The sequence below is a fragment of the Dendrobates tinctorius genome, unplaced genomic scaffold (assembly GCF_039654945.1).
Source record: "Dendrobates tinctorius isolate UK_male_01 unplaced genomic scaffold, ASM3965494v1 ptg000230l, whole genome shotgun sequence".
Lineage (NCBI taxonomy): Eukaryota > Metazoa > Chordata > Amphibia > Anura > Dendrobatidae > Dendrobates > Dendrobates tinctorius.
The window spans coordinates 4,977,788-5,002,532 of record NW_027361897.1 but is presented as its reverse complement, the minus strand read 5'-3'; the positions used below and the strand labels follow the sequence as shown (position 1 = coordinate 5,002,532).

General features: G+C 40.0%; 1 protein-coding gene across 1 annotated transcript; it reads left to right on the top strand.

Moving 5' to 3' along the window:
- The first annotated feature begins 22,926 nt into the window (after positions 1-22,926).
- Positions 22,927-24,373, top strand: LBX1 (ladybird homeobox 1). Its single transcript, XM_073555740.1, has 2 exons — positions 22,927-23,428; positions 23,758-24,373. The coding sequence occupies exons 1-2, from the start codon at positions 23,104-23,106 to the stop codon at positions 24,219-24,221; spliced, it is 789 nt and encodes a 262-aa protein (XP_073411841.1). The 5' UTR covers positions 22,927-23,103; the 3' UTR covers positions 24,222-24,373.
- The last annotated feature ends 372 nt before the right edge of the window (positions 24,374-24,745 follow it).

Below are 24,745 nucleotides of genomic sequence, written 5' to 3'. Positions count from 1 at the left end.
GAGGCAATTAAACAGCTGCTAGATCTAAGTGCCCTGCATTTGGCAGGGAAGGCGTCATACAGCACAGTACATAAAACACGGCCATAAATCACCGAGCATTTTTGTGACTTCCCTTTTGTGCTACACAATGGTGAAAGAGGAAAACATTGTTTTAAGTGAGTCGATTTTCTAAATGAGTGAACATTGTTATTCCAGGTATAGAAGTGCGGTGCAATTATCCATCCTTACCCTTGGAATAACATTCTGTCCATTTTCTGAACAGTTAATCGTGTGTTTGCGCCTTCTGTATAGCAATCAATTAGGGGAATAATATGAAAATAGACTAACAAATGTATAATAATAAGGTGAGGAATATAAAAAGCTCCCACCCCTCCTAATAAAAGATAAGTTTTATTTATCATAATTAAAATAAAATATCACACTAGTTTCTGGAATATACAAATAATATTGGCCCGAATGAATTTGGTTATCCAATGTTATACCAGGCAAACTACAGGACTGAGTAGGTCAGGATACAGGGCGAAGGAGGTCCTGATACGTTCCCTAAAGGCTCATACTCATCTGTAAGGAAAACGGACGAGTGCAATACAATGAAAAATCAGATTGCACTCTGATCAATGTTAAGCTATGAGTCACAGCTCAGCTGCGATTGTCCTCGAATCTCAGACGAGACTCGCCAATGCAAGTCATTGGGTGGAAGAAGAAAATTGCACCGCACTCGGACCATGCGAGTGCTGTCCGATTTTTACACACTTATGTCCTTTGAAAATGTGACAATTCATCTGCCTTGTACAGAATATTACAGCATAACCCGACAAGATAGAATAGATACTGTATATACACATAGAATAGATAAATATAAAGATGTCAGTCACATATATAATTAGTACATTGCTTGTTTAGCCTTCTGCACATGTATTTTTTTACATACTAAATTATTTTTTTTTAAAAATGGTGCTGGAGGACAAATGGATTATTATCTTCTTGGCGGAGAGGTGAGGAATATTGTTGTTTATTACATTTAATTCTGTTACAGGAGACATTGGCTTCGGTGGACTGGGTGATGATGTGAGTATGGTTTAATTTAGATTCATTAAAGAAGTCTCTGTCATTCTTTCAATTAAAGGACTTTATTCAGGGTGTGTGTCTTTTATACAATATCTCTATGGGGTTAGTAATTGGGGCGTCTTATAGAAATCTCTCCATTACTAACCTCTGGGCTTGATGTCACCTGACAATACAAACTTCAACTCCCCATCTATCACCCCACTTGCACAAGTGAGAAGAGTGAGGGTAAGACCGGGGTCACACTTGCAACTGCAATGCGAGAAACTTGCCTCAATACCCAGCACTGCTGCTGGCACTCGGGACTGGAGTGTGCGACTGCATGTATTTCTATGCAGCTGAGCGCTCCGGTCCCGAGTGCCGGCGGCAGTGCCGGGTATTGATGCGAGATACTCATGCGGGTTTCTCACATTGCAGTTGTAAGTGTGACCCCGGCCTAAGTGCCAGAATTGGTGCATCTTATGGTTGCCCCTTTTTTGGGGTGGCTGAAAGCTGATGTTTTTGTTCTGGGATGGGGCTAAGATGCATGGCCCCTTCCTAGGCTATTAACATCAGCCCACAGATGTCTGCTTAGCCTTTGATGGTTATTAATTATAGGGAGATCCTACATCATTCTTCTTGGGTGGGTCCCCCATTTTAATAACCAGGAAAGGCTAAGTACACAGCTGTGAGCTGATACTAATGACCTGGGAAGTTCCATGGATATTAACATCCTTCCCTGGCTATAAAGATCTACCCCCACCTGTCTGCTCTCCCTCTGCTGGTTAATAAAATGTCGGGGGGATCCCACGTCATTTTTTTTTAGAAAATAATTAAAATAATTTAGTATGTACAACAATACATGTACCATAAGCTACACAAGCACTCTACTAATTATATATGTCAGTGACATCTTTATCTATTTAATCCATTCTGTTCACTCTATTCTATTCTGGTAAGGCTACTTTCACACTTGCCTTTTTTGCGCTGCAAACGCACATAAAAAACGCATCATACGTTTTTAATGTATTTTCTTGTTTTTTTGCGCATGGTTTTTACAATGACATGCGCACGTCAGCGCTCCCATAGAGTTTAATGTGTTTTTGGGTGAATTCCGTGCACATTGCGTGCGCGTGCGTTTCTTTGAGACAGGTCGGACGCACCAAAAATGCAACAGGTTGCATTTTGTGCACCTGGGCGCACACTACAAAAAAACGCACGCGCATACAAACGCGTACAAACGCATGACAATGCGCACCCATGTTAAATATAGGGGAAAAAACGCATGCGCATGTATGCACAAAAACGCAGCGCAAAAAAAACGCAAGTGTGAAACCAGCCTAAGGCCAGTTTCACACGTCAGTGGCTCCAGTACGTGTAGTGACAGTTTTCTCACGTACCGGAGACACTGACACACGTAGACACATTCTAATGAATGTGTCTATGCAGATGTCAGCGTGTTTTCACGGACCGTGTGTCCGTGTGCAAAATACGCTGACATGTCCATTTTTGTGCAACAGCACGGATCACACGGACCCATACAAGTCAATGGGTCCGTGTAAACACGTACCGCACACGAATGGCGTCCGTGTGCTGTCCATGTGCGATCCGTGTGCATTTTTAAAAGTCAAAGGGTTAACATTGAAACTAATTTTTCCAATACACGGACACACGGACAGCATACGGGCAGCACACAGACAGCACACGGATGGTACACACGGACATACGGATAGCACACGGATGTCACCCGGATGGCCTACGTATGCACATGGACACACGGACACAGATAGCTCCGGTACCGGAATTATCTGGACGTGTGAAACCGCCCTAACGCTGTGATTTTACTGTATGCTGCAAATGAACAGCCAACTTTTCAGTGGAAATGGGGAATTCCACGCCTTTTTTTCCAAAAGGAATTTTTTTTACTAAACAAAACATGTACAGTAAACTACACACACAAAGCACTGATTATATATCTCACTCACATATTTATATATTTCTTTTTGTATCTATCTCGTTATGAATCTGTATACCTATCTAATCTCTCTATATATACACTGCTCAAAAAAATAAAGGGAACACTTAAACAACACAATGTAACTCGAAGTCAATCACACTTTATGGGATATTAATTTTAATTTATAATAATCATTTTTATGTTTTACTGCTCTCAATGCGTTACATGTGCAATGAATAAAGATTTGAAACTGGAATTTGTCATTCAGTGATATCTAGGATGTGTTCCATTTATTTTTTTGGTCAGTATATATCTTGAAGAATATTTCCTTGGAAAAATATGTGTAAATTACATAGAGAATTGCTCTATGTAAAAGATCATGTTAAAGTTGCATTGCAATTGGATCGCATTTACATGGAAATCGGATGTAAATCGGTTCCTAGGTGTTAAAATCATATTGTACTTACATGAAAATCGCATAACCACTTGCATGACACTTGTCATACCTTTCTGGAATAAAATCAAACCGTTTTTTCCAGTGATGGGTATGAGCCCATAGAAATGCCCTGTGTGAGTGAAGATTGTTATTCCAGGTATAGAAGTGCGGTGCAAATATCCATCTTTACCCTGGAAAAACATTCTGTCGATTTTCTGAACAGTTAATTGTGTGTTTGTGTCTTCTGTATAGCAATCAAAGAATAATATGAAAAACTGAATATTTGATTTCTGGACCCGAACGCCTCCATCCATTATTTAATAGTAGATATAGAAAAATAGATAGATAGATAGATAGATAGATAGATCGATAGATAGTAGCCGAAAAGTGCTGCAGCACACTGTATGCGCTAAGATGTATGCAAGAATTGATTACGTATATGAAATGCAAACTGCATTATTGCTATACAGATTATACTTATTAAATGAAGGTACTTAGCGCACATATTGGCCAAATTATGTGTGCTCACCAAGCACGACAAGGCGACCTTTCTCTGATAGGACGTCAGACCTAATATTTCTCAAATATACCTCTCTTAGGACTAGGGCCCCATCAGAGAGGTCACTTTGTTGTGGCTGATGGGAACACACGGATTGGTAAATTTGTGCAATAGCTTAATTTTATCATTATATTCTATATAGCTGTAATTCAGGTTATATTTCATATATTCAATGTTTGCAACTGTAAGGGGGTGAAGAGGAAGAAGAGCCCAAAGGAGGTTACCTTCCCTGCTCTGTGTCCAGAACCACCTAGCAGGGCAACAGGGTTGCCGGGGGGGAAGACTTTCTGCCCTGGACCAACTGGACCATGTGACTGTAAGGGGCAGTGAGAGAAGAGAAGGAGAGATGGACCGGAAGCTGTGCAGGCAGAGGGCGTGAAAGCAGAGCGTGCCAGGCACAGAGCAGAGCACACCAGAGACAGGGGAGGGCACGCCAGAAAGAAAGCAGGCTGCAGCACCGCGCTCACAGAGAGAGAGAACTCCCTGTCAGAGGACTGGGACTACAGTAGGAGACATAGTGAACGCTGTATGTTAGTACGTGGACTCGGTAGCCTCAGTGACCAGAGGAGACTTCCCCCCTGACAGTGCAGAGACAGTGACCCGAGCGCACAGCCCCGTTGCCTGCAGTGACAAGCCGAAGCCCCTGAGTGTGGCAGAGAGACTTCCCATTGTGCCCAGCTTCGTCCCTGCAGAAAGACAGACGGTGTGTTTTACAGAGACTCAGAGCAGGGGAGACTCAGGTTCGCAGTGTCTCCCTGCTCTTTCCTTTAACCCCTGAGGTCCCAGCTTCATCCAGAGGAGAGACTACAGAGACTGCAAGTGCCAACATGGGCGAAAGAGACCCTTCAATCAAGCTTTCCCCGGACTGATAAGTTATAATAATTCCAGTTTAACCGTTTCAATGCTGCATAACTGTTTAATAGCTTTCTTTAATCTATTTTGCTGTTTATATTGTTTACTCTGTCACATTTAATCCCCCACTGCTTCTCCCTGCTTGAAGAGTATATTCCCTGTAAATAAACCCTTTAACTCTTGGTCTGTCTCTGATCTGTGGCGACATCCTCAGCACCTGCAGCATATTACACAACAACAAAAAGAAAAAAGGAAGAAAGAAAAGAAAGAAAGAAAGAAAGGAGAAAAAAGAAAGAGAGAGAAAGAAACGAAGAAAGAAGGAAGGAAAAAAGAAAGAAAAGAGATAGATAGATGATAGATTGATAGATGGATGGATAGATACACACGTGGCCAAAATTGTTGGTACCCCTCGATTAATGACAGAAAAACCCACAATGGTGACAGAAATAACTTGAATCTGACAAAAGTAATAATAAATCAAAAATCTATGAAAATGAACAAATGAAAGTCAGACATTGCTTTTCAACCATGCTTCCACAGAATTTTAAAAAAAATAAAACTCATGAAATAGGCCTGGGCAGAAATGATGGTACCCTTAACTTAATATTTTGTTGCACAACATTTTGAGGCAATCACTGCAATCAAACGATTCCTGTAACTGTCAATGAGACTTCTGCACCTCTCGACAGGTATTTTGGCCCACTCCTCAAGAGCAAATTGCTCCAGTTGTCTCGTGTTTGAAGGATGCATTTTCCAGACGGCATGTTTCAGCTCTTTCCAAAGATGCTCAATAGGATTTAGGTCAGGGCTCATAGAAGTCCACTTCAGAATAGTCTAATGTTTTCCTCTTAGCCATTCTTGGGTGGTTTTAGCTGTGTGTTTTGGGTCATTATCCTGTTGCAAGCCCCATGGCCTGCAACTGAGACCAAGCTTTCTGACACTGGGCAGCACATTTCTCTCTAGAATCCATTGATAGTCTTGAGATTTCATTGTACCCTGCACAGTTTCTGGACACCCTGTGCCAGGTGCAGCAAAGCAACCCCAGAACATAACAGAGCCTCCTCCATGTTTCACAGTAGGGACAGTTTTCTTTTCTTGATATGCTTCATTTTTCCATCTGTGAACATAGTACTGATGTGCCCTGCCAAAAAGTCCCATTCTTGTCTCATCTGTCCAGAGGACATTCTCCCAGAAGCTTTGTGGCCTGTCAACATGTAGTCTGGCAAATTCCAGTCTGGCTTTTTTATGATTTTTTTTTCAACAATGGTGTCCTCCTTGATCATCTCCCACGAAGTCGACTTTGGCTCATACAACGATGGATGGTGCGATCTGACACTGATGTTCCTTGAGCTTGAAGTTCACCTTTAATCTGGTTAGAAGTTTTTCCGGGCTCTTTTGTCACCCATCGTGTTATCTGTCTCATTGATTTGTCATCAATTTTATTTCATGAGTTTTATTATTTTTTAAATTCTATGGAAGCATGGTTGAAAAGCAATGTCTGACTTCCATTTGTTCATTTTCATAGATTTTTTTTATTTATTATTACTTTTGTCAGATTCAAGTTATTTCTGTCCCCATTGTGGGTTTTTCTGTCATTAAACGAGGGGTACCAACAATTTTGACCAAGTGTGTAGATCGATAGATAGTTGCAAAGTATAAGAGTCAAAGAGCATGGACACTTTATGGCAGCACACCTCTTTATTAGAGACACGTAGTGCCATTACAGATTATGGGTCTTTAAGAATACACTTCCATAAAACCACAAAATCAGAGGCACATGGATGTTCGGCATGGGCTCACAGCCGGCTATGGAGGCCAATTGTCCGTAGAAAACAGATCGATCTCATAGCCGATGCATGGATTATGGATCTGTATAGTGTCATATTAAAGCTCCTGTAACAGGCATCCAGAGAAGTCTATGGGCCTTACACAGAGGCACACAGACATTATTTTTGTTAGGTTTCTTATGAGTCTCCATCTCTATAGGCTCCATGGTAATTTGTCTATGTATGTGAATGAGAATCATAGATGAATATCTTAGTCACATTTTACAATTGATAGCGTCACCTTCATCCATTCCTCCCCATCAATAGGGTTCACAATAGTGATTGCAATACTGATAGGTTACGTTTCACAGGAGCATTTACTAAGACCTTATGCACAGACAGATGGTAGATGTATAGACGGACAGACAAATTAAGAGTTAAAGAAGTGCCCAAACATCCTGCCAGTATAAAACATGAGGCGGTAGCAGACCCAATCAAAATAAGTGGCATTCAAGTATAAGAGAAGTGGCAGAGCAGTGATGAGGGAGGGTGACACCATATGATGTGGACACAGAGGCTCGGTTGGCTCCATAGCAGGGTGCAAGGAAAGAGAACTGACTGTTCATTTAATCCTTCTAAGATTCCTTGTATAAAGATAAGTAACGATCAAGTTTGTTGCCTCCCTGTGAGTAAATTTCACTTGCACTCTTGCTGGTTTACATCAGCATTACCTTCACCACATTGTCCAAGAAGGATATTGCATCCATAACATTGAAAGGAGCGTCTCACATCACTCGTGTTCTCCCCTTACATTAATGCTTCTATAAATCAGTTTTATTGTGCAAAAGTACACCACTTGGGTTGTTCGATGAAAATCGATAAGTCTGCACTCATACTGTGTGACTACAGAATTGTGAATCCCTCCGGCGCACGCACAGTGCACTGCGGGGATTAGTGGTTTCAGACCCGATATGTTATACATACCCCCGGCCACTGGGCGCAACCTTGCTCTCCATAAATTTGTATGGAGCGAGGCCGCGCCCTGTAGTCGGACACGCCCACGGGCCGGATGCGTCTGGACGAGGCGCAGCTTTGGCTCAATCCAACTGTATGGATCAAGCCTCCACCCATTGGCCGGGGGTATGTATAACTCATACATACTCTCCAGGTCTGGGTCTGAAACTGCGTGCACTGGGGGTCTCATAAGTCTGCGGTCACACAGAGCGACTGCAGACTTATCGGTTTTGACTGGTCAACCCCTTTAACATTCTGACTTTCTTTTTTTAAACTGTGCCGCAGTGCACGGGGATATGATAAAAATTCATGTCACGGTCAGATGATTAATTGGTCAGCAATTTCGTCTATGTCATATGACAAGGATTGTTTTTGTAAGTTAAAGGGATTGGGCAGAACTTGGACGACACCTTCTTAAATGCTGTCGTCCCCTGTGTAAAATGACAACTGTGAGCTGTGATCTTGAGCGTATAAGAAGTTGATATGGAAAGCGTAATGAAAATGTTTAGCTTTATTTTACAAAGCATAAGCTCATTTTAAGGGAAACCATTAACGTAGATGCAAAGCTCTCTGTGCCCCTTATACCCGCCATGGACTGCCACAGAGCATGGAACCCAAAGTCTCACGCGGCCAATGTGAAAAACTAGGAAAGTTTTCTGATCTGGCTCAATGAAAGGCCCAGAGAAACAACTGACGCTGTGAATAATCCTGCCCAAGAATCAGCTCTGCATCAGCTTGTCTCCAATGTGGTGCGACAAAAAGATGGCCAATCACATAAATCAAAAAGACCTCACGTGCTAAAATTCCATCAAACCGAAGACGCGTGATTATTGGAATGACTATCACTAAATGCATTAGAATTGTGATTTATTTTTAAAGCAAATTACTCATCATTGCAGAGTACAATAATAGGAAAAGTCAGATGACTTACAATTACAAGGAATCTAAAAGCCTCGAAATCCCAAGAAAGCAAACAATTGTGTTCTCAAGGTGACGTACGAGTCAATAAATCAAAGTAAATTAAAGGCAGACAACCCCTGAATGGTCTTTGAAGTGCACAATTATCACCAGAAGTGGAAGCATGTGGCCGTGAGCATTGATTTGGGTGGAGCAGCACTTTATATAAGATTGATAACTCATCATCTATCAATATACATTTATTCTCGGATTAATTGTCACTAATTTTTCCGATATTTTTTTTTTCATATATCAGCATTTATATTTGAAAATAAAAACACATCATAAAAATGAAGTGATCAGCTAGTCACACAATCATCTTGTCTATATAAAGTAAGTACACCCTTGACTTTTACTGCTAAGGATGGGTAGTGGTACTCATAAATTATTTGTATCTCGTCGTTATTTTTATACCTGAACTCCATACAATGATACAAAGTTGCGCACTTGGTGCACTGCTCCATCAGAATGCTTTGAAGAAAATGTATTGTTAGTATTAGTCCAGTTTTTGCCTTAAAATAGTAATACATTTTGTTGTACGCCATGCCATGTACATGTCATTGGCCAGAAAGAAAATTTGTAACTTTTTGCTATTTTATGTCATTCTTGACACTAAAAATTTACCTAATCCGAGCTTGGTTTGCTATGCAAATAACAGATTCATGAATTGCAACTTTTTAAAGGGGTTGTCCACTACTCGCACAACCACTCCTCAATCCCTGTGTTTCCCCCTTGTAAAATAATAACATTTAGGCTGGAGTCACACTTGCGAGTGCAAAGCGAGAAACTCGCGCGAGTCTCTCACATCAATGCCCGGCACTGCCGCTGGCACTCGGGACCGGAGTGTGCAGCTGCATGTCTTTCTATGCAGCTGAACTCTCCGGTCCGAACCGCCGTCGGCAGTGCAGGGTATTGAGGTGGGAGACTCGCGCGAGTTTCTCGCATTGCACTTGAAAGTGTGACCCCGGCCTGATACTTATACTCAAATGCGGTGTCAGTGCCATACCAGCTGTGTTCAAACTGGGGAAGAGACTTTCAAAGGGAGCGCCAGCTGCACATTTTCCAAATACTAGGTGGAAGACCAATGCTGCTCCAGCCGGGTGCCCCAAGTGAGGATGTACTGGATTAAAATTCAAAATCCCAGTCCAAAGGAGCGCAAAGGGCAATATCATGTTTTAAAAAATCTTCACTTATTGTAATAAAATTTTTCCAGCTGTGTTGGCACTGGCTCTTCTATGGTTCACATACATCTGCTCTCACTTCCTCCGAACGTATGTGATATGTCCAAAGGCGGGGAGAGTGAAGCAAGCAGTAATTGGCCACAGGGATCACGTGACAAGATAATGTCACACAATCTTTGGGACAGCCAGTGCCACAACCACTGGAACTATGCCAGTACCGGATATGAGTAGGTGCTATTATTTTACAAGGGGGAACCATGGGGGCTGAGAAGGATTGTGTCTGAGGAGTTGGCAACCCCTTTAACACCCTCTTCACATATATCAGGCACTGCATTGTAGTTTCTGTTGGCATTTAATTAAAGCATTAGATGTAATCTGATGGATGAACCGATTCCTTGATGCTAAGCTGGGATCCAGTACCTAGGAGAAAATGGTGAAAAACACTGATGACAACTGATGCATTTTTCACCAGTTGTGATTTTCATCAGTTGTGATTGAATCAGGTTAAATAAAAAACAAAGAAACCAAAACATAAAACTATGTTTACATTAGAAAACTGGAGTAAACACTTTGTAAAGTCCCAAATGTTTTGTGAATTTGGTGTTGTCACACCAAACCCAGAAAGCTCTGCCAAAGTGGGTAGAACATTGGCAAGGTGGGACATGGCAATACCCGTCCATCAAATTCATGACTACTGTAGAAGTGGTATAACTTAAACCAGAGATATTACTCTAGTCCCTGACTAGAGGAGCATTCATAGAATCACAAAATGGTAGAGTGGGAAGGGACCTCCAGGGTCATCATGTCCAACCCAATCCAGCTCAATGCAGGATTCCCTAAACCTGTCTAATCACACTCCAATTATAAGATGCGCTTGATTAATTAATGTCATTCACCTCTTACTCCAGTGGCCAATGCCAGTCTTAAGGATTTGGGGCATAAATGTAGACCCTGCCTAAAAAGCTGCAAAAAAAGTTGCACACTCTTTCCAGTAAGGGAGCTAACTAAAAAATGGAAAATCAGCACAGAAGTCTAAGGTTGAGTTCCCAAGATGAGTTTTTGGTGAGATTTTGACACTGCGTAATTTCTCTGCATTAAAATCGCAGTGTCTTACAGTTCCAGCAAAGTGGATGGGATTTATATAAATCTGAAGCCATCTGTTACCCTTGGGAAAATAAAAATTGGGGGTGAAAAGATCATTTTTGTGGAAAAAATATGATTTTTTTATTGTACCGCTGTACGTTATAAACTTCTGTGAAGCCCTTGTTGGTTCAAAGTTCTCACCACATATCTAGATAAGTTCCTTGGGGGGTCTAGGTTCCCCCCCACATATCAGGTATCAGCGTACTCAGGACAAACTGCACAATAACTTTTGCAGTCCAATTTCTCCTGTTACCCTTGGTAAAATAAAAAAAATTGAACCTGAAGTATTTTTTTTGTGAAAAAAAGTTAAATGTTCATTTTTTTTTAAATATTCAAAAAATTCCTGTGAAGCACCTGAAGGGTTAATAAACTTCTTGAATGTGGTTTTGAGCACCTTAAGGGGTGCAGTTTTTAGAATGGTGTCACTTTTGGGTATTTTCTATCATATAGACCCCTCAAAGTGGCTTCAAATGTGATGTGGTTCGTAAAAATAAAATGGTGTTGCAAAAATGAGAAATCGCTGGTCAACTTTTAACCCTTATAACTTCCTAAGAAAAAAAAGTTTGGTTCCAAAATTGTGCTGATGTAAAGTAAACCTGTGGGGAATGTTACTTATTAAGTTTTTTGTGTGCCGTATCTCTGTGATTTAAGGGCATAAAAATTCAGTTTGAAAATTGCTAAATTTTCAAAATTTTCACCAAATTTCCATTTTTTTCACAAATAAACGCAAGTTATATGAATGAAATTTTACCACTACCATGAAGTACAACATGTCACGAGAAAACAATGTCAGAATCACCAAGATCCATGGAAGCGTTCCAGAGTTATTACCTCATAAAGGGACAGTGGTCAGAATTGCAAAAATTGGCCCGGTCATGAACGTGCAAACCACCCTTGGGGGTTAAGGGGTTAAAGCAAACGGCTGCCCACTTTCTCCAGTCTCACAAGCTCGCTGCCTCTGGGTTATCCTTGACACTGATCTCTCTTTCAAACCACATATCCAAGCCCTTTCCACTTCCTGCCGACTTCAACTCAAAAAATATTTCACAGATCCGTACATTCCTCAACAAAGAATCTGCAAAAATCCTAGTCCATGCCCTCATCATCTCCCACCTTGACTACTGCAACCTCCTGCTCTGTGGCCTCCCCTCTAACACTCTACCCTCCAATCTATTCTAAACTCTGCTGCCCGACTAATCCACCTATCCCCCCGCTATTCCCCGGCCTCTCCCCTCTGTCAATCCCTGCACTGGCTCCCTATTACCCAAAGACTCCAGTTCAAAACCCTAACCATGACATACAAAGCCATCCACAATCTGAGTCCTCCATACATCTGTGACCTCGTCTCCCGGTACTTACCTGCACGAAACCTCAGATCGTCACAAGATCTCCTTCTGTACTCCCCTCTTATCTCCTCCCACAATCGCATAAAAGATTTCTCCCATGCATCCCCCTACTTTGGAACTCTCTACCACAACACATCAGACTCTCGCCTACCATGGAAACCTTCAAAAAGAACCTGAAGACCTTCCTCTTCCGACAAACCTACAACCTGCAGTAACTACCGATCCACCAAACCGCTGCCACGACCAGCTCTACCCCCATGTACTGTATCCTCACCCATCCCTTGTAGATTGTGAGCCCTCGCGGGCAGGGTCCTCTCTCATCCTGTACCAGTTGTGACTTTGTTTAAGATTACTGTACTTGTATGTATTATGTATACCCCTCCTCACATGTAAAGCGCCATAATAAATAATAATAATAATAATAACAATAAAAAATGTAAAAAAAATTTTGTTCTCTTAAAAATTCTTTATAATGTGACAATATAAAAAGAAAAAAGATAAGCACATAATTGGTCTCGCTGCATCCATAAGACCTTGACCTATTCATTTACCTTATTATTTCACCGTCACGGTGAGAAAACAAACTACGAAAAAGAATAAAGGCCCCGTCACACACAGCGATATCGCCAGCGAGATTGCTGATTTCGTGACGTCACAGAGATCTCACCAGCGATATCGCTGTGTGTGACGGGGATCAGCGACCGGCCCCCCTGTTGGGTATCGCTGATCGCGCTCGAACGTCCTGGGCCGCTTTTTGATCGTTGGTCTCCCGCTAGCCAGCGCGCATCGCTGCGTGTGGCAGCGGGAGACAGACGATCAGCGATGCTGGGAGCTGGTTCCCAATGTAAGCAATGAATAAAAGGTGATTAAAAATCATCCCGATTCTCTTGGAGTAGAGAATTTATGCTGTGTGACTGTAAGAAGATGGAAGTTCCCCTTGAAGATATGTGTACTGTGGCAGTGTATTTTGCCAAGTAATGTGTTTAGTAATGTACAGGATATAATTAGTGATAGATTGTGTTCTGCCCAGCAGAGGGGGTTAACAGAGACGGTTAGAATTAATAGTTGGGACTAGCACAGAGTGGGAGGGGATAAAGAGAAGAGACAGAGGGAGTTTCCTGTCAGGAAGTGAGATAGGGCCCAGCCTGCAGCAGAATCAGACCTATGGTCTGATAAGTAGGAAGTAGGCAGAGCCGTATGATGTGACAGTCCCTGGGGTGAATGGAGACCAAGAGAATGGATTGCAAAATCTAGGAAAGAGGCAAGAGAAAGGGACAAAAGGTGTGAGTGATTCTCCAGAGATGAGATTTGGGGGCAGGAAACCTACTAACGCAATACCGAGCTTGCAAGTCCAGAAGGTAACAGGAAGGATCAGAGCAGAGAACTTGACATGAAGAGAGTGCCCCGGGCGGCAATTAAAAAGGCATCAACAAGCAGAGAAGTTGAGTAAGGCCGGGATCACACATGCGAGAAACACGGCCAAGTCTCGCATGTTAATATCCGGCACTGCCGCCGGCAGTGGGGAGTGGAGCGTGCGGCTCCATGTATTGCTATGCGGCCATACGCTCCGATCCGAGTGCCGGCGGCAGTGCCGAGTATTAACATGCGAGACTTGGCCGTGTTTCTCGCATGTGTGATCTGACTTAACGGCCATAGTGGCAAAGTGGTTTACCTAAGGTGAAAAGGATGTAGAACCGTGGGATAAAGTATTGGACTAAACAAGGCAGAACTTGAGAATCTGTATAAAGATGTTGCATGTACTAAGAGAAACGTTCATGAAGCTCTGCACCCGCTATCTGTCGTTTATCATTTCCACCAAGTTTTTGTTCAGTAAAAGACAGTTCATTCTTAAATGGTGATGTCCCTCATTGAGCTTTGCAAGTCACCGGCAGCATGCGGCTTGCAAAAGTGTAACGTCTCCAGAGCTAAAGTCCACACACCCAGTTAGGACCTCCATTTTTATGTATCGTGCCAGGGCGTGAAAGTACGAGTACCTCATCCATGGCTACTGCCCTGCACCACGGTGCATGACCCTAGCCTAACATGGGGCAATTAGCATCTATCTCATGGCTTTTTTGCATTCCACCTGGATCAACATGGTAGGCTATAGGTAAATGGTAAATGCAAAAAACAATGCCTAAAACAGCGCCTTTACATCCTCTCTTGCAAAAAACTGAATGTACTCCAAAAAGTAGGAATTAAAGCATCAGCTCACCCTGCAAAAAATAAGGCCTCATAAAAAAAACAATATGGTAACACAAAACAAAATATTTATTTTACCAAAACTGGTTTTTTTTTTGCAAAAGTATTTAAAGCACTAAAATGATGGCTTCATTACATGGTAAAAGTTTGGGATAACTGTAATCATAATGACTTGCTGCTTATAGTGAACGCCACAAATTTAGAATACAACATACAATGACGGAACTGCTGTTTTCTAATCCCTTAACGAGTTAATAAAAGTCAGAGAATAAGATATAGATACCAAAAAAGTCCCATTGAAAAATACAGTTCTTCTTGAAAACAAAAAAACTTTCATGCAGTCAGGGCTCGTGCACATGACCATGTTATCGGAACAAAACATCGGTTCGCCCTTGGACAGCCGTGCTCATGTCAGACTTGGATTTGCAGCATGCCCAAGTATTATCTGATTATCAGATCCCACTCGTCCATGAAAGTCAATAAGTACGTGGAAAACATCTGACTGATGCAATGGAGAAAATAGAGAAAACATTTTTTCCATCTTCTCCCACTATGATCACACTCTGATCACTCTCTGATCACAGCTGGTGTGACCCGAGGCTTACACTGACAGATAAGTTAAAGAAAAATGGTGGTTCTTGCAATGGAATAAAAGGAAGCGGAGTAAAATGTTTACAGAGGATCTGTCAGCAGGATTTCACCCCCCAAGTTATTTATATGCACAGGTACCTCTTTCAAAGACAAGTCCAGCAATACCTTTACACGGCCAGTCCTTTCTTCCATTATTGAAAAATCAGCATTTGAATTCATATGTAAATGAGGTTGTAGATCTGAAGCCTCTCTCACTCCAGCTCCTTTCCCTGTCCAGCGCCGCATCTTCTTGTTTTACTCAAAGCTTCTACGCTGTGTGACCTCAGACAAAGGAGCCATCAGTCAAGCAGGAAATAGAGTTGGAGTGACGGAGGCTTCAGATCTACCATAGCTCTTTAGCCTCATTTGCATATCGAGTCAAACACTGATTTCTCAGTAACGGAGGAACGGACTGGCCATGTAAAGGTATTGATGGACTTGTCTTTGAAAGAGCTACATTGATTTGCAATAACACTTGGCACTCATTCAGTATGTTCAACTGGAATATTTTATTAGATGTGGAATATCCAGAAAAAGAATAAAGACGTTTCGGTCAACACAAGTCCTTCATCAGTCATCTGGATGACGGGAGTCGGCGCGCTGCAGTGCTATGTGAGCATCTGCGGCATCCGCCGTTTAGATAGCAAACGTCTTTATTCTTTTTTCAGGATATTCCATATCTAATAAAATATTCCTGTTGAACAAACTGCACGAGTGCAAAGCGTTATTGCAAATCAATCATCTGACGGATTGGGACCCTACTTGTGCACCTTATGTCCAGAAGTGCTGTGCTTCTTTTCACTTTGAAAGAGTTACAGGCATATATAACTAGATTGGGGTGTGAAATCTGGGTAACAGATTCCCTTTAAGGCCCAAATAGGCCTGGTCTTTAAAGGGTTAATTCAGATGCACTTTGCTGCTACTTTATTCTGTCTAGACTGGTGATCCAAAAACTCAAGCAAAAAAAAAAAAAAGGAGCACTTCCAGCTAGCGAGAACGTAGGGTACGTTCTCACTAGTTGGAAGTGCTCCTTTTTTTTTGGAGTTTGGAGGGTCCATTCTCTCACATTGCATTTTACTGTCTGTTTACCTCAACTCATTTGGAATTAAGAACACTGATATTCTTTGCGCTTCTGCATGTTTCTCTATGAAATTAGAGGCATACGGAGGTAAAGAAGGCCATGAGGAGGTCCATGGGGCTGTAATAGGACTCACTACCATTTAGAGGTTACATCTTAATACATTTTGATGCAGAAGAAGAGATTTTTTAAGATTATAGAGAGTCTGCTTTTCCCCTAAAACGGCTGTTTTCCACATGATGTCTCTTTTATTGCAGTACATTCTTATTTAAGTGAACGGGCCTGAGCTGCAATACTGAGCACAGCCCATGGACAGGAATGGTGGCGTACACGTTTAGAACATGCAGATCCCTTTGGGGCCTTTAAATGAGAGGTTGCTAAATTATGTAAGGTTGAATCCATGTCCTTTTATTGATTGTAGATCTTTTATCTTTGTGCTAAATACAGCTCTGGCAATAATTAAGAGACCACTTCCAAATGTTCAGCTTGTCTGATTTTTCTCTTTCTAGATATATTTTTGAGTAAAATGTAAATTGTTTTTTTAGTCTACAAACTTCTGACAACATGGCTCCGAATTTCCAAGCACTAAATTTTGTTTGTTTTTTTTTCTGAAAAGGAGCAATGGTCAAAATAAAAAACAAACAAACAAAACAAAACAGTGCTTTCAGACCTCCAATAATGGAAAGAAAACAAGTTCATAATCATTTACAATCAGGAAGAGTTCAGAAATCAATATTTTGTGGAATAACCATGATTGTTAATCACAGCTCTCATGCGTCTTGGCATGCTTTCCACCAGTCTCTCACACTGCTTCTGGTACAAAAATATAAGCAGTTCTTCTTTGATGGCTTGTGACTATCCATCATCCTGTTGATTACATTCCAGAGGTTTTCAATGGGGTTCAGGTCTGGAGAATGGGCTGCCCATGACAGGGTTTTGATGTGGTGGTCTCTTAATTTTTGCCAGAGCTGTACTTGTGCTCTCCAATCAGTTGTTATCCAGCTATTGTGAAACTACAACTCCCAGCATGTCCTCCTGACAGCCTGTAGCCTGATCATTCAGGCTATCTTTTATCTGACTCTCCCATACACAGGAGAGATCGGCCAAGGGCTCCTGACTTTCCTTTGATGAGCCGGTGTCAGACATCTCTGGTGGTGAAAAGTACTGGCTGCTGGAAATCCACCTGCCTGACTATTCTGTCACCCCCAACAACTTCGGGCAGGGTAGAGATGGGAGGCCCCCATATACATTAGACTGCTGGACGGTCCCGCTGCTATCAGCAGGTTCAGCCAACTTTAGTCCAAGGTGTATGGGGGCCTCAAATCTAATGATGATGACTAATCTACATTTGCTAATGTACAGAGGTGTGAAAACAAGTTACAGACAAATTAAGGAAATGGTTTTGGTCTTACGACTACTATTGTCTAAGGCTACATGGCAACTTTGGCCGCATCACATGTAGTTCTGCTGAGCGCTCCTCTAGGTCAGACTTCTCCGGCAGCGACTTATCTCATAGAAAATAAATGGATCATCAGCCCAAAATCGGACAGACTGGATCCTTATCTCCCATGACATTAAAAGGCTCGAGGTCCCCATAAACATTAGATTGTCAAACAAATCTCAAAGGTGATGGAGCAATAATGATCCCTTATTATAATGTAAGCTGTATAGAAAAAATTATGATAAATGTAAATTAGTTATGTAACAGCTGATAAAGAAAAAATACTAGTTTAAAAAATTATTTTATTCTCAATTTATTAAAAAATTCCTTGAAAAAATTTTTTGGAACCAAAGGCACCTTAGATGCTATACACACTCCATTATAATCCAGCCTATAAAAAAATTGTTTATCACAACACTAGGTAGTGGGTAATAGTCCAATTGTCCCTATAGGGCCCTATGACCAGCCCCTACCTATCAGCGGAGGTTGGCACCCTCTTGGAACGCAAATGGCGTCCCCGCTCCACGGCAGCTCTCCCTTCTTGCCCTGTTCAAATCCTATCAAACGGATGATCAAGAAAGGAGAGGACAAAAGCAATAGCCAGGTTGCCTAAATCATCAATAAGTCAATCCCAATAAGACACCCGGCACCACAAATCACCAACAATACGAACCAGAAAAACCGGGGGTACGACCAGTAGCTGAAAAGTCAAATTACTTAATGGGGTATAGCAAAGATAGAGGGATACTAGCAGTCCCTAAATAGTTTGTCCCTACCTGACAGCGGAGCTTTTTCACCCTAAATTTTACTGGCGCCCCAGCTCCGCGTCGGCTGTTCCTTGATGACCCTTACAATTCTACCCTATATCCAAAATTTCAATTAGGGGAGATAAAGAAAAGCAACCTTAAAACAGACTAAGGGACTGCTGATAACAAAAAAAAAGCTGTGCAGCTTCAGAAATATAGATAGATAGATGGATAGACAGAAAGATGGATGGATGGATAGATACTGTAAATAGATAGATAGATAGATAGATAGATAGATAGATAGATAGATAGATAGATAGATAGATAGATTATAGATAGATATTAGATAGATAGATAGATAGATACTGTAAGATAGATAGATAGATAGATAGATAGATAGATAGATAGACATGACTGACACTGTAGATAAATAGACAGACAGATAGACAGATGGATAGATAAACAGATGGATAGACAGATATATAAATACACAGATAGATGGACAGACAGACAGACAGACAGACAGATAGATAGATAGATAGATAGATAGATAGATAGATAGATAGATAGATAGATAGATAGATAGATAGATGGATGGATAAATAGATGGATAGATAGATGAATAGATAGATAGATAAATAGATATAATAGATAGATGAACAGATAGATGGATAGATAGATAGATAGATAGATAGATAGATAGATAGATAGATAATTGATAGAGATAATAGATAGATAAATAGATGGATAGATAGAAAGACAGACAGACAGACAGACAGACAGACAGATAGATAGATAGATAGATAGATAATCCAAAAATGTAGGCAGCATTCCAGGAGATATTCAATGCATACATTAATCAGTTAAGAGACAGTAATATTGTTTATTGAATACAATATTAATTTACTCTTCATTGATTGATATCATTATGCTAATATGTTATATTGACATAAAACACGTCTGTTACACTTTATATTCCCTTGACAAAGGCCCTTTTGTGTTTGAGCTGAAAGTTTTCCATTTTTCACATGGAGCAATACATTTTTGCTCCTTTTGTATTGAATATGTCCCAGAATGCTGCCTACATTTTTTTTAATCCTCTATTTAGAATGGTTGTTGGGTTACAACCTGTGAGCTGGCACCTCCTGCTTTATTTTCCGTTTCACCTGCCTAAATTTTTTGCTTTGTTTTCTATTGATAGATAATTAGATCAATTAAATTTAAAAATGTCTGCACTCCCTTTTCTAATAGGTGAAAAACTGTATTTATTCCGAGCTCTGGTAATAAACCTTTTACAGGTACATGGGCTTGGAATATATGTCATTTAGCACCTTTTTGGATAGATAGATGGATGGATGGATGGATGGATAGATAGATAGATAGATAGATAGATAGATAGATAGATTAGATAGATAGATAGATAGATAGATAGATAGATAGATAGATAGATAGATAGATAGATAGATGTAGCTATATTCTTGTTTAAAATTGTCTCATAAGAAAGATATCTTTGATACTTTATATTTTTTTAAAAGCAAACATGAAATATAGCATGTGGATTTTGATTGGTCATTATGGACATTTGTTGCTTTCCAAATGTAAATTGATCTTTTTTATGGTTATATATTTGTAAATAAAGTAAAAGTCACACAACAATATTAAATAGTTTACGCCTGTTACTTTATAGCTGGTGACATCAAAGAAAGAGACCTCCATGTACAATACAGACAGATTGTGATATTATATAGGGGCATTTATTTTTACAGTTGATCCCTCCTGGAGTAAAAAGTATATCTATACTGATATGATTACCTCGCATTCTCCTCCTCATCTCTCCTAGTGTCATCTTCTGTTTGTGACTTTATACCTGTGTGGTAAGAACATACATATATTACTGATGATAATAATAATAATAATAGTAATAATAATAATAATAATAATAATAATAAATATCCCTCTAAGATTTCATGCATTGATTAATTTAGTTACAAAGTTTGTTCATCCCAATATTAATGCTGAGGAGTAAATACAAGCAGCTCATTGGTCAGAACATCCCACATGACCAGGAGCCTTAGCATAAATGAATTCTCAGTGGTGATGGAGCAATAATGATCCCTTATTAAAGTGTAAACTGTGCAGCATCAGACTACAATTACATCTGGAATGCACACAAAGGATAGACAGATAAGAGATAGATAGATAGATAGATAGATAGATATAGATATAATAGATAGATTACACAATCTCTATGAAATGTCAAAGATTAATCAACTTTTAGCCTGGAATACCAACGAGACAAATGTTTGTGTAAGCCAAATAATAATGTTTATCTCCTGTGATGATTGGGGATAAATAAGTAATTTATTACAGACTTTACATCAAACACATGGGCAGTATGTAGCAAGCCCTGTATACATCACACAGCACCTCTGCTAGAATGGGTAAAACTCATCAGCTCTCCCCATCATCAGCTGCATCAGATTCTCAGCAGCAAAAGACCATATCAGAGAGATAAAGAAAACATCACACACTACAGCCAGGAGGAAACAGGGGACAGGGCCCTTTAAGAGATGGAGCCAGACACTAGTCAGTCATTTATCATCCACACTACACCAGGAAAAGTTAATCATATATATATACATATATATATATATATATATATATATATATATCTGTGCCACCTATATTTTATCTATAGCTAGATACGTATAAATATATATTTTCAAGCAGCATGTATTGATAAATAGATACATATTGAATGGACAGATTATATGCAGCTGTCGTTTGATATGATACTAGAATATTTCGATAATTTCGTTAACACCACGTTCTCCATTGACACCACATTAAATAAATCCCCACCCACATTATGATTTTCTTCATTGTTACACAGACATTGTCAACGCTATGGTTTGATTCTACAGGGTTCCATATATATATATATATATATATATATATATATAATGCAATATGTAGGTATAGAATACAATATGTTTATACAAAGCACATTTTTTTTCTACCTATATATATATTATATGTATGTATTTTCTGTAAATATGTATGTGTCTGTATATTGTGTATATAGTGTATGTGTTTATATGTTTGTGTGTTTAGGAAATATAGGAAATCCCACCAAACCTATCATGTGGTAATAAATGCTGTTCCAATTCCCAGGCCATCAGTACTTACATAATATCCGGCTTCTTTCCTCTATGAGATATATGAGGGTCTCCATACAATCCCATATTTTCAGATCGAGTTTATTTTGCCGACCCTGAATGTAGAATGGAATTATGATGAGTCTTTCGGTGTTTAGATGAAACAGATCTCCATCACTGTATATACCCCCGATACAGAGCTGGTCAGACTGTTTATCTGGGCCAAGTCTATTTCTATCTCACAAGTCACCAAAAACCTCTAATAATTTAGCTGGATTTAGCAGAAATCCCTCTGACAATAACTAGTATTTCATGTTTTGCTGCTGCTGTGTATTTCAATATAGAAAGAAAAATCATACATGGCCTTACAAAAGAAAATTAATAAAATACAGGAACAAAATTATTACATAGGAAGCAAAAAAATTGTCAACTGTGAATGTACTATGAACAGGGGAGACATATAAACATGTGTGTGTGTGTGTGTGTGTGTGTGTGTGTGTGTGTGTGTGTGTGTGTGTGTGTGTGTGTGTGTGTGTGTGTGTGTGTGTGTTAAATAAATGAAAAATAAAAAAATAAAAATGTAATCAGGCAATATGTACACATATACTAGGTGTTTTCTTATCTAGAATTAGAAATGTATTCAACATCTTTAGCCATCAGAGCAGCTCATCAGCAGAAATCTAGACTGCAAGGTCGACTATAAAGACAATAATGCAGTATAATAAAATACTGTTAATAACACAGGATGCATATAACACACAACACACATGGAATAAATCTTCATCTTACCTGTCATCCGTTATCATTTTCGTTGTTTTGAGGAATAAAATAATCCCCCCCCCCCCCTTAACTAAAGAAGAGAGAAATAGGTAAAAAAAAAAAATTTGTTTGTTTGTTTTTTTGTTGTTTTTGTTTTTCCGTTTTTCTTTGGGATAGTATTATCCTGATTCAATAAGGTCTGGGTGTAGTGTGTGTAATGTAATTTAAAAAAAAATATATATGGCCAAACAAAATGATAGGGGTGGGGGGTGAAGATGGGGGGAGAAAGTGACAAGTGCATTCGGCATTCTAATTCAGCTGGGCTCCACCTCCCAGCCTTGCCTGGTAATTAATGGAGCTCCCAGCCTGAAGACTCCTGCATTAGGTAGGGAGAGGCAACGAGAGAGCGAGAGACATGCCATTGGAGATAATTGATTACATCCCAATCAACAATAACTTGTTAGCCATAGTCAATGTATCAGTCTCTCTGTTGTTTTTTTTCCTCTCTCTGGTTGAAGGATGCATTTAGTTGGAAGTAGTCTGAATTCACTCTGAGGGGAAGCAGCAAGATTATAAGAAGCAACCAACTGAGGTTCTTGGACAATAGTGGGGGGGAAAAAAAAGTCATCATCAGGATTGTGGAATCCTTATCTGCTCATTCACACCTCCCTCTTTCCCTCTCTCCCCCCTCCTCCTCCTCTTCCTTTTTAAATTCATTTTAACCTTGCCTTGCAAAAGCCTTTAAAGAAGACAAGCAAGGAGAAAGACATTGGACTACTGGCTGGGGAGAGAACTTTTTTTTTTTGTAGAGGTTGGTGAAGTTCTCCAAAAATAATGTCATCCAAGGAAGAAGCCAAATCGTCTTCTGTGGAAGAGAGAAGGAGAAATGCCTTGGACCACTTACCACCTCCTGCAAATTCTAACAAACCCCTGACTCCCTTCAGCATTGAGGACATCCTGAACAAGCCCTCAGTCAGGAGAAGTTACACCATCTGTGGGACAGCTCATTTACTGTCCACTTCTGAGAAGCCCCCTCCTGCAGGGTTACCTCTGTCCAGCAGGGCTCTTCTGTCCCAGACCTCACCTCTGTGTGCCCTGGAGGAACTGGCCAGCAAGACCTTCAAGGGTCTGGAAGTCAGTGTCCTGCAAGCTGCTGAAGGTAAGAAGGGAATGATTATTGTAATGTTGTAGGTAGATGGATGGAAAGATGGGGATGGTTATAGAAATATGTAGATAAATATTCAGTATGTAGGATAGATAGATGTTTCTGGTAAAGTTTGCATGAATCATTCTTTAATAATCTCCTTGAATAGCCGATCCCATTGTTTATATTGTCACAGAATAGATTTTGGAATTCTAACCGTCGCGATCTATTTGTAAATATTTACAAAACACCGTTCATTTGTAACGAACGCAATAAAAAAAAAGGTGCTTTAAAAATCGAGATATTGGTGAAACCCTGATGATTAATGTTCTCCTTTTTTTTAGGACGAGACGGGATGACAATATTTGGACAGAGACAGACTCCAAAAAAAAGGAGAAAATCCAGAACAGCTTTTACAAACCATCAGATCTACGAGCTGGAAAAACGATTTTTATACCAGAAATATTTATCTCCTGCGGACAGAGACCAAATCGCACAGCAATTGGGACTGACCAATGCCCAGGTCATCACCTGGTTCCAAAACCGAAGAGCAAAGCTCAAAAGAGACCTGGAGGAGATGAAACAAGATGTGGAGTCAGCCAAAAAACTCAGTCCCTCCACGGTGGAAGCTGTGCTCACAATCTCAGAACTCGAGGAGACAGAGTCTATGACCATGTCTGAGCCCAGGTCCCCCAAAAATGTCTTGGGCAGCCACCTTCATATGTCCCCTTCATCCCCCCTCACAGACCAGCACACCAGCAAAGAGTGCTCAGAAGATGAGGACGTGGAAATAGATGTCGATGACTGACTTTATTTTTGATTTTTTTTTTAATTATTATTAAAAGACTCAAAAACTGAACAGAAAAGCAAGAATGGACAGTATTTATGCTGCACTTGTTTCCAAACTCCAAATCATAACTTACACCCAAGACAGATTTTTTTTTTTAATTTTTTTTTTTTCAATTAAAGCAATAAGTAATATTTAAAAAAAGACTGAAATCACAACGGCTATCCAATCAGGTAGTTTCATTTTTTTTTATTTTTGTTTTGTTAATTATTACTATAATTATTATTATTTTTTTGGAATGGTGCAATTTGTGTATGGCGTCTGTAAAATATATATTTATGCCTATTTTTTTAAGCTTTGATTTTTAATCCAAATTATAATTTACATATCTCTTAGCTATGGGGGAAAAAAATCACAATCACTATTTTGCAACAGAGATATTTTAAATTGATTCTCTTATATCCCACATTATTCTCTTGCATGTAAAAAAAAAAATGAAAATGAAAATTAAAGAATGCACGAATTTTTGATTTGCATTTTTTTAT

Bases quoted from the DNA above. Each gene is read 5' to 3' on its own strand.
- LBX1 (XM_073555740.1), top strand. From the start codon at position 23,104: ATGTCATCCAAGGAAGAAGCCAAATCGTCTTCTGTGGAAGAGAGAAGG. The intron at 23,429-23,757 runs GTAAGAAGGGAA...CCTTTTTTTTAG, and splicing joins TGTCCTGCAAGCTGCTGAAG to GACGAGACGGGATGACAATA.